Source organism: Aedes albopictus, chromosome 1 (assembly GCF_035046485.1).
Source record: "Aedes albopictus strain Foshan chromosome 1, AalbF5, whole genome shotgun sequence".
Taxonomy (NCBI): Eukaryota; Metazoa; Arthropoda; class Insecta; order Diptera; family Culicidae; genus Aedes; species Aedes albopictus.
Window position 1 is genome coordinate 281171499 of NC_085136.1, and position 11029 is coordinate 281182527.

General features: G+C 36.4%; 1 protein-coding gene across 1 annotated transcript in view; it reads left to right on the forward strand.

The window, feature by feature from the left end:
* LOC109398451 (chondroadherin) overlaps positions 1 to 3701 on the forward strand; it is a 35458-nt gene extending 31757 nt beyond the window's left edge. Inside the window, exon 3 of the mRNA XM_019670808.3 lies at positions 2846 to 3701. Within this exon, the coding sequence (XP_019526353.2) occupies positions 2846 to 3613 (768 nt within the window). The 3' untranslated portion in view covers positions 3614 to 3701. The remainder of the gene's footprint in view (positions 1 to 2845) is intronic.
* The last annotated feature ends 7328 nt before the right edge of the window (positions 3702 to 11029 follow it).

The window sequence follows — 11029 nt, forward strand, 5'->3', positions numbered from 1 at the left end:
TAAACCAGAAACTCCACGATTTTTTCTTCAGGAACTCTGGTGGAAATTTCCCAGAAATTCCTTCAAGATTTTCCCCAAGATTCCTCCAGGAATTTCCCAAGGCTTTACGATAGCAAATGCCCTCTTCTAGAAATTTTCCCAGGAATCCCTTCAGGAATTCACAAAGGATTTTCATTTGAAATTTTTCTATTTTTTTACGAAAACTTATTCAGGAGTTCCTTTGATAAAAAGGAAAAATTTCCTCCAAGAATTACTTCAGCAATCCTGTCGAAATGTCCTCAGAAATTTCCCCAGAAATGCCTTAATGTGCTCCCAAGAAAAAAAAAGGATTTCTTTCAGAGATTCCTCTGGAATTCTTTCAAAAAGTTTCTCAGCAATTCCTCCAATAAATTTTCCAAGAACTTCTATAGTAATATTTCCAGAAATTTCTTCAAAAGCTCTTCCGAGATTCCTCCAAGAATTTTTAGAAATTTCCTAGGAAAATACATAAGGAATTCTTCGAAAAACTTCCACAAGAACGTCTAGACAGATTTCTTCAGTAATTTCCAAAAAATAACTCCAGAAGTTTTCCCTTAAATTCCTTCAGGAATTACCGCAGAAATTTCTCCAGGATTTCCATAAGTAGAAATTCTTTCAGAATAATCTCTGGTTTTTTTTTTCCAGGGGATATTCCCAGGAATTCCTCTAGGAATTGACCCAGAAATATCTTCATGAATTCTCCAAAGATTTTTCCTGAAATTTTCTCAGGATTTCTTTCAAAAGTTAAACCAGAAGCTCCTCAATTTTTTTTACAGGAATTCTGACGGAAATTTCCCAGATTTTCCAAAAGATTCCTCCAGGAATTTTCCATGGATTTCCGATAGCAAATGCTCTCTTCTAGAAATTTCCCCAGCAATCCCTTCAGAAATTTCCAAAGGATTTTCAATTGGGATTTTCACAATTTTTATTTCGGAAACGGAAAAAGCTCCTCCAAGATTTTTTTAAGCAATCCTGTCAAAATTTTCCTCAGGAAATGCTTTAATGTATTCTCAAGAGATCCTTTCAAGAATTTCTGTAAAAAAAAAACATTTTTTCATAGATTACCAAAAGAAATTCTTTAAGGAAGTTTCTCAAAACGCCTAGAAAGATTCCTTCAATAATTTCAAAAAAAAAACAAAAACTCCAGGAATTTTCCCTTAAATTCCTTCCCTAGCAATCTCGCCAGAATTTCCATTAGGAATTTCAGTAGGAATTCTGTCAGCATTAACTCTGGATTTTTTTCCAGGGTAATTCCCAGGAATTTCTCTAGGAATTGACCCAGAAACACCTTCTTGAATTCTCCAAAGATTCTTCTAGAAATTTTCCCAGGATTTATTCAAAAGTTGAACAAGCTCCTCAAAATTTCTTTTCAGGAATTCTGACGATAGTTTCCCAAAAATTCCTTCAAGATATTCACAAAGATTCCAGAAATTTCCCAAGGATTTCCGATAACAATTGCCCTCTTATTGAAATTTCCCAGGAATCCGTTCAGGAATTCCCAAAGGATTTTCATTTGCGATTTTCCCGTATTGTTTTTTTTTTTTTCACGGATATTTATCCAGGAGTTTCTTTGATAATTTTCCATTGGAATTCATTCAGAATTTTTCCAGTAATGCCTTAATATATTCACAAGAGAATATCTTTCGGAGATTTTCCAGGAATTCGATCAGGAAGTTTCTCAGTAGTCCCTCCAAGAAACTTTCCAGGAATTCCATCAAAAGTTCTTCCGAAATTCATCCAAGAATTTTTTAAAATTTTGTTAGAAAATAGTAAAGGAATTCCCTTAAAAAATCCCCACAAGAACATCTAGAGAGATTCATGTGCTCAGGAATGCGCTCAATAATTTCCCCAAGAGTTCCTCCTGAATTTTTCCCTTAAAATTCTTCAGGAATTTTACAAGAACCTTTTCCAGTAGTTTCTGTAGGAATTTCTCCAAGTTTTCCATTTGGAATTTCAGAAGGTATTCTCTCAAAAATATCTTAAGATTTATTCCTGGATATTTTCCAGGTATATTTCCTGATATTTTCCAGGAAATTCCATCAACAAACTCCCAAGAGATTCCTCCAGAAAATTTCTCAGAATTTCCATTACTAAATATCTTCATGTTGTTTTTTTTTTTCTTTGAAAGAAATCCTTCAGGAATTTTCCTTACGAATTCCTTAAAAATGATCCCCAAGAATTTCTACAAAACTACCCTCCAGCAATTTGTTCAGATTTTTTTCAGAAATTTCTCCGGTTATTAATCTTGAAATTTCCACAGGAATACCTTCAGTAATTCCCCAGGATTACCATTAGGAATTTATACAAAAAATCTTTCAAAAAAATTCCCAGGAAGTCCGCCAGACATTTTCGAGGAATTTCTCCAGGAGTTTCTGCAGGAATTATATCAGAAATGTTTAGAAAACTTCCACAAAATTTCGCATGATTTTATCCAAGAATTTCCTCAGGAGTTCCACAGAGATTCCTCCAGTATTTTTTTCAGTTTTCTAATTGAAAATTTCTCAGGAATTTCTGTAGAAATTTTATCGGAAATTGCTGCAAAAAATCTTAACGTTATTCAAAAAGTAATTCTTAGCGGAAATTAAGGAGGGATTTCTGGATTAATCTGAATTCTGAAAATCAGAGGTCTGGTCAAAGTCTACGCTCCATTTAAATTTAGAGAAATCATGTGATAGTCAAAACTGAGTCAAAGTAATGTATGACAGCGCCTAACACAAAAATCACATGCACACGATATAAAAATTCAGCTGTATAAGCTTCTGTAACAATCAATCAAGGAATCGAACAATAATCACGTTTTTCATTTCATCTCCCGTTCCCCCCGCAGGTCGGCCACCTAAAACTGTCCTTCATGGACCTCACCGAAGTCAGTGCGTTCACCTTCCGAGGTTTAATCAACGTCCGACTCCTTTCCCTTCAGGAATCGGACCTTGGTGTCATCAGTGCAAACGCCTTCGACGGACTGGACCACGTTGAAACGCTCAGCATCCTCAACAACAAGATTGATGCCATCCAAGAGCTCAACATCACGTATGCCAATCACATCAAATCGCTGCGACTGCAGGGCAATCACCTGCTGGAAACGCCCGAGCCGGGCAGTATAACGCTGGAGGGCCTGAGCCAGCTGCACGTAGTGGGTAACTATTTCCCCTGCGGGTGCCACATTCACACCCTCTTGGAGAGCCCGCTGGCAAACGGGTCCTACTCGAACGGGGAGGATTTCCTCACCAAGAACTACTGCATCTCGCCGCTGGAGTACAACGGTTGGAAGATGAGCAAGGTGGACATCTTCGCCATCGGCCGGTGTCACGAGCAAGTGACGCGGGAGAACCTGGAAGCATCGGGAGCCGCCAGCCGGCAGCACTACTGGACGATTCTACTGGGGAGGAGGCGACCGGGCGAAAGTGGTGGCTCCGGCGGTGATTCCAGCAGCTCCAGTGGGAACTGCTGCAACAGTAGCAGTAGCGGAGGGAGCAGCTGGTGCGGTTGGTACTGGTGGAATCGGATCAATTATTCAACGGCCGCAGTGCTGCACCTGTTCTACGCGCTGGCACTGTTAGCCTATTTTAAATATTTCAGACTGAAAATCAGTTGAACACAATAGAGATGGAGCGAGGGGTGGCCGAGCGAGGCCAGCTGCCGAAAGGTGGATGTGTATATTTAGTTGTCACGCGCTTAGGAGAATTAGGTCGGCCGTTTGGGGTTGGAGGGGTGTACGCTTTCACGATGGTAAGTTGGACGTAGTGTATTAAAATAGGTCACAGTGTTCCCCAGATCGTGATTATCAGAAGAAAATCTTCATAAAATGTATGCTCACGCTCAAATGCCATATAATAAGCCTATTTCTAAATTTCCCAACACCACAACATCTACAAAAGATATTGATGCGAAATTTACGTATATTTTTTGAAAAAATAATGGGGGGGTTTCCAGTTAGCCTAGTGGTTAAGGCTATGGATCGGATCGCCAATCCGGAGACAGCGGGTTCGATTCCCGTTCCAGTTGGAAAAAAATACAAATTCAAGCAATGGCAGGCAAAGAAAGCCCTTCAATTAATAACTGTGGAAGTGCTCAAAGAACACTAAGTCAAAGCTAGGCATGCCATGTCCCAGTGGGGACGTAGAGCCATAATAAAGAAGAAGAATATAGCAATTTCCCGCTGAGCAAGAATTATGCATATTGTGATGAACGCACTTTTTCTTTACTGGCATCAGCACTCAGTATCACATGAGTGTTATAGCAATGTTATGCTAAAAACTTGTTGAAGACATAATAGTTCTACTGAAATGCGCCGGATAAGGGACTAAAGCTGTGTCCACGGTATTTTTTCTGGGTATTTCGATGTACCGTAATTCGGGGTAACATTGATCAGAATTTACGATCTTTCTTGAATAATTCTCTTGTTAAAGCAAACGATGCATGTTTTATATTTTTAAAACAAGTACTGGCCCTCTGAGTATGTGTTAAGCTACTCGAAAACGTATTGTAAAACTTTAAAACATGTTTAAATGGGCTTTTTAATCTAATTTTTGATTTTGTTGATTTGGGGTAACATTGATCATGTCAGTGATCAATGTTCGTTTGTGTTGAAAATACCCTTTCTTACTAAATTCGGGGTCGCTGATTTCGAATATGTTGTCCAAATTCTTATAAGTTATGTACTTATTGGGTTATTTTAGGATTAAAATCCTCTAAACCGCGAGTAACGCCTAAAGCTAGGCAATGGCTTAAGGAATCGATAGCCTACTTTTAATAAATCGCATATTTCGTTAAAAAAGAGCTTTTTCATAAAAGTTTCGTTTATCAATTCCAACTCTAGGATACCATATTAAAGTAAAACAGTGATTTCGAAACTCCTATTGTATCTAGTATTCACGCCAAGCATGAATGTTTGACAATGTATCCCATTGCGTTATGAAACACAGTTATGGAAAAACCGATTTATTTCAATGTTTATTGAATTCAATTTTCATAATTTGCATGTCTTTTAATACCTAAATAATAGCAGATTACGATATACCATTCGATAGCAGAAACTGATTCAATGTAATATGCTTGTTTGAACATTTCATGAGGTCGGTCAAGCCGATCAATGATACCCCGTTTTACGGTAACTTCTTTGTATGAACAAATTCAGAGATTTCTCAATTGATCCTTTAGTAGTTTTACAGCACTTCAGAATTTCTTAAACAGCATCCTTCTGGAATTCTTCTAAAGCTTTAACATTGTTTTTAAAGAAACTCGGTTGTAGAAATTAAAAATCGCTTCAAAAAAATATCATTAATATCTCTAGATAATCTTTGAACCATGAATTAATGTGGAGGAATTACTTCTTTACATATTGCAAGAGTGCATGCGTCATTTAAGAGATTTCTTCTAGAATTCTTCCAATTCTCCAAGAAATTATCCAGTAATCTCCTAAAACATTCTTCAGAACTTCTTTTGAGAGTTTTACAATTGATTTCTTCTGATTTATTTCTTCAGAATACCCTCAATAAATTTCATTTTAAATTACTCCATGGATTGATGAAACTTTTCTTTCTCCTACAGATATTTTCAAAAACTCCGCCTCCAGAGATTTGCATCCCTCTTAAGTTTCCTTATAAATTCATTCAGATTCTTCTTCTTCTTCTGTGTGGCTCTACGTTTCCACTGGGACTTGGCCTGCCATTTTTTAACTTGGTGTTCTTTGAGCACTTCCACAGTTGAAGGGCTATATTCGCCTGCCATTGCATGCCGAATCGAGGGAGTCGAGAAAATTTTCCCGACCAGAACGGGAATCGAACCCGCCGTCTCCGGATTGGCGATCCTTAGCCTTACCACTAGGCAAACTGGAGACCCCTATTCATTTACGTACTTGACTCAATTTCGTCTAGAACTTTTTCTGTTAATTTTATCAGGAATTTTACCTATGATACGTTCAATAATTTCTCTTCAGAAGTATTTTAGGAGGAGTTTCCAGCGTTTTTTTTTTTGAAGATTTTTTTTATAAACTCTACCAAGACCCCTCAAGATTTACCTATGGTGTCAAAAATTAAAAAAAATATTTCATCCGGTATTTTTTGGGAAATTCTCATAGGGTCTCCGGCAGAAATTCCTCTGGATATTTTTTCACAAATTTATCCAAGGATTTCTTTAGGAATCTCCTCAAAGATACTTCCAGCGGTTTTACCAAACATATTTCAAAAATTATTTTAGAAATTCCTCCAGAGATTGTTTTGGATATTTCTCCCATGATTCCTTCGAAAATTTCCAAAAGGATTCCTTGACGGGTTATTTTCGCAAAAAATCTTCCAACCATTCATTCTGGCAAAATTCTGCATAAATTGTTTCCAAAAATTCCTGCACGAATTCTTACAGGAATACGTTCAGGGATTCCTTAAGATATTGCTCTAGCTATTTATCCAGATTTTTTCCAGTGATTAATTAAGAAAATTCTGGGAGTTCTGGGAGTTTCTCAGAAAATCTTCCAAAAATTTCTTCACATATTTCCTAAGGGATTCCTTCGGAAATTTCACTTACGATTCATCCAGAAATTCTACCAGGAATCCAAGGAAATAGACAAAAAATCTTCCGACGAATCATTCGGAAATTGTCTGCACCAATAGAAATTTCTTCAAGGGTTCCTCTAAAATTTTACGAAGAACTCTAAAATCTTCAGAAATTCTTTCAGAGCTTCCTCGGGATATTCCACAAAAAACAATTCTTTTAGAAAATCGTGCATGTGTTGTTTTAGAAATTCGTCCATAAATTTCTGTGAATATTTTTCAAAAATTTTGCCATGAATTCCTCTAGAAAATCCTTCATTCAGATTTTTTCAGAACATTATTCAAAAATTTCTTCGCAAATTCGTCCATGGATTCATTCATAATTTACTCTAATGATTCCTCCACAAATTTCCCCAGGATCTTCACGGATTCTTACCAAAAAAAAAATCAAACGATTCTGATGATGATCCTGAGCGTGGAAGTGGAATACCTGTAAGTAAAAATAACATTGAGTTGAGTCAGGTTCCATTTGATTCCAACTATGTATTTGCATCCTTTGACAGATCGACCTCAACTCGATACTTGAATCTAGTGCGAGATACTGAAGGCGACTCTTCAGTTGAATTCGAAATACCAACCTGTCATAAGATGCAAATACATAGTTGGAACTAAACGGAACAGTATTTAACTCCATTTTCTTTTTACTTAATTGAAGGATTCATTCTAAGATTTTCTTCAGGGATTGCTTACGAAATTCCAGCAAAGATTTCTTCCAAAATTCCACTATGGATTTCTTCTGAAATTTCAGAAGAAAGTCTTCCAGAAAATCTTTGAATATCTTCCGATGATTATTATTGGGATTATTTCAGAAGTTCCCCCAGATATTTTTTATGAATTTTTCAAGGAGTTTTAAAAATATCTTTCAGAAATTTTTCATTCTTTTTTTTTTCAAAAAATCAACCATGATTTCCGCCAGAATTTTCTGCCCAGCTTCTCATCAATGATTTTTTCAAAAAATCCTTATGAGACTTATTACGAAATTTTATTTAAATTTTGCTGTAGAAATTCGTCCAGGGATTCCTCAGGTATTCCTCCACAAATTCTTTCTGAAATATTTCAAAGAACTGTGTCAGATTATTTTGCATGGAAATACTTTTAAAATTTTTAGAATTTTCTGAAACTCTTCATGAATTTTTAAAGAAATAAATTTCACAAGAATTATTTTAGGTGATTCAGCATATGTATATTGCTTCACAAATCTCTCCATGAATTTCTTCCGTGATTTGTTTTCAAAAATTTATCCGGAGATTCCATCAAAATTCCTTCATACAAATATGTATTCCGAAGTTTCTCCAATAATCCTTTAAAAAACCGAGATTCTTTAAGAAATTACACCAAGACCAATTTCACAGTCTACTAACAGTGGCAATCTAATATTATTTTATCAATTCTATGTCCTCAGTATTTGAAAACGAAACAGTCGCTGAGATTTCCCTATAAATTCCTGCAGATTCATAGATTCCGAAAAAAAAGCACCGAGATATTCATATAGTTACTTCTAATTTATCCTTTTTCTTAATCTACTTTATTTATTTATAATGGAAGTCAATTTGAGAATTTAGTAATTCCTCCAAAAATTTCCTTAGAAATTTGATGATTTTCCCAGAAATCATTAAAAAATATTATTACAGTATTTTGATGAATTTCTTCAAGGATTCCATCAGGAATTTTTTCATTTTTTTTTCAAAAACTATACCAAAGATTCTTGAGGTTCTGAGACGATCAATACAACTGATTTTATCAAAGTTAATTTTCCAAAATTTTGTTTAAAGATATTTATTAGAAATATTTCTTAATCTCTCTAGATCCTACTCCACAGAACTTCTCAGAAGTTTTTGTAGACATTTATTTATCAATCAGTCCAGGCATTTCGCCTAAGATTTTCGCTGAACTTTTTTCAAGAGTTTTTCTGAAGATTTTTTTTTTTCGAAATTCGTAAATTTTTACAAAGATTTCTTCGGAAGTGTTTTAAATTTTTTAAATTCGTTAAGCAAATCACTTAAAAATCCTTCCGGAACACTACTTGGAGATCGAAAGTAAACTCAATAATAAAATAATGTGATGGGTAGCGGACCCTGGTGTGATGGTTACAGCGCAGCCTTTCCCGCCGAGGACCTAGGACCGAATCCCGATAAACTCGCAAAATGTTAGTTCTTCCTTCGGAATGGGAGTAAAGCGTGGGTCCCGAAATGAACTAGCCTAGGGCTGAAAATCTCGTTAATACAGATTGAAAAATGTCCAAATGGATTGCAAGTTTGTAAAAAAGTTTAAGAAGGGCTTGTGATTAGGATATATAATGGAATCATTCGGAAATCAGAAACTTTTTCTGAGATTTTTTTTTGTAATTTTGGGTTGTTTACAACATACATCGGAAGTGATGTACATAAATATATGAGAGTGCATCATTGAACGCATACAGCGCAGTACACCCGGTGCTGAAAAAAGCGACGCTAGTTAAAACGTCGCTATTCGAATGAGTGTAATCAGTTCCACCCCATTTAAATATATAAAAGGTACGAAACTGATTGCACTCATTCGAAGAGGGTATGCTGCTTACAGGGTTCGGAAAGTCGGTACAAGGCCAGCCATAATAGGGTAAAAGCTCCCTTAGTGGAGGTAGTACCAATAGTGGTGGTAGTGGCAATTCAGCACTATTTTGGCCAAAAAGCTTACAAATGGCATTTTTAATAGATGCATCATACCTAATTAATAACATCAATTCAGTTTTGTGTTCAGGATTTGGCGGAAAACCTATTTTAAATTATTATTTTCCTTAACTTTTTTGCTCCTTTGCACCTATATTGGTGGTAGTGTTCCTATAGTGGTGGGTGCCATAAGAATTCAATGGGATGCGCCACTATAGGAACCAATGTTAAATTTTACCTCCATAATAGGAACCATGTACCTATAGTTGGTGCAAGTGATTTATTAGCAAAAACTGAAATAAACAATGGTTTTTACATTTTTCTTAGCAAATTTAAGTGAAAAACTATCGATTAACGTTTTCAGACTTTTTATTTTGTGGTATTATCAATTTTATTCAATTATTTTAGTACAAGGAGCTACTAATAGCACCACTATTGGTACATTTACCCTATAAGTTTTAGATTTGGGAGGGAGATTTAGAATTTCAGAAAGGGAGAGTCGAGGGTGCTTCAAGGCATTTTAGATCGTCTTAGGAGGTTTTCGGATGGGTTTTGGAGGGCTCAGGTTGAGAAGTTCAGAGAGATATAATAAACTTGAGTAATCACCGTGCAATATATAATAATTGGGTTGCATTGGCTTTTCTCGGTGACAGGTTATATTAAAACAGCGTTTTATACGTTACGCGTTTCGGCCTTCTATTCTTCAGCCTTCCTCAGACGCCTACAATACATTTATTAGACAATTACAATTTTCGTCAAATTCTTACAAAAAAGGGGGGACACTTACAACATGCTGAATGCGACCTTACAGCTTGGTCTGTCACTAATTTTATCTTACTATACTACCAGGGGAACATCCTACTCAGCATGCACTTCGTTCGTTTCGTTATCGGTACTGTTCGTGTTTTGCGCCGTTCGTGTCTGCGTTCGTGTTCATGGTTCCTCACGAAGCCGAGCCAATAGTCCGTTGTACGTGGAGTTAAAATTGCCGCATTCTCGTTGGAGGTTCACTGTTTGCTGATCGCCTTGCTTTTTTATGTGAAATACCTCCGCGATCATCCTTACCTCCGGGTGTTCGATGCGCTCCAGTACTGTCGTTTTCTCGAAGTTGAACACGTGGCCCTCTTCGATGGTGTGTACCGCCAAACCCGATTTTGGATTTCGGTTCCTGCAGTCGTTGCGGTGTTCCGCCATCCGTACCTCCAGCATGCGTTTCGTCTGTCCTACACACCAAATTTTTTTCGCTGAAACTCAGCAAAATTTTGCTGAATTTTGCCTAGCTAAATTACACACCAAATTTTTTTCGCTGAAACTCAGCAAAATTTTGCTGAATTTTGCCTAGCTGAATTATCAGTAAACTTTTCAGCAAAGCAAATTGCTGAAATTTTCAGCAATGTCAAATGTCAAACTGGCTTACTGGTGTTTGCTGAATCATCAGTAGACATTACCGAAGAACCAGTAAAATCGACCGACGCGTCGCGACGCCTAATTTGACAGCAGTATGCTGATGAAATTCAGCAAATTCAATCGAAATACAAAAAATAAACATTTTTAGTTAAAGATACTTTTTTATATCAAGCAGCATGCCGATTCGGTTTATTTCATATCGTTTTTGATAATTGTTCATTCCACAAGTATATTAAGCAGCATTTAGTTGGGTCTAAGTTGAAATTATAGCACGAACGATGAACATGTCCCGATGTTTACTCAGCCAGAATGCTTCTGTCATTTGTCGCACTAAAATGGAAAATATAAAAGTTTATCCATTAAATTGTACGGAACTACTTACCACACATGTTCGGTAACAAATGCGTTTGA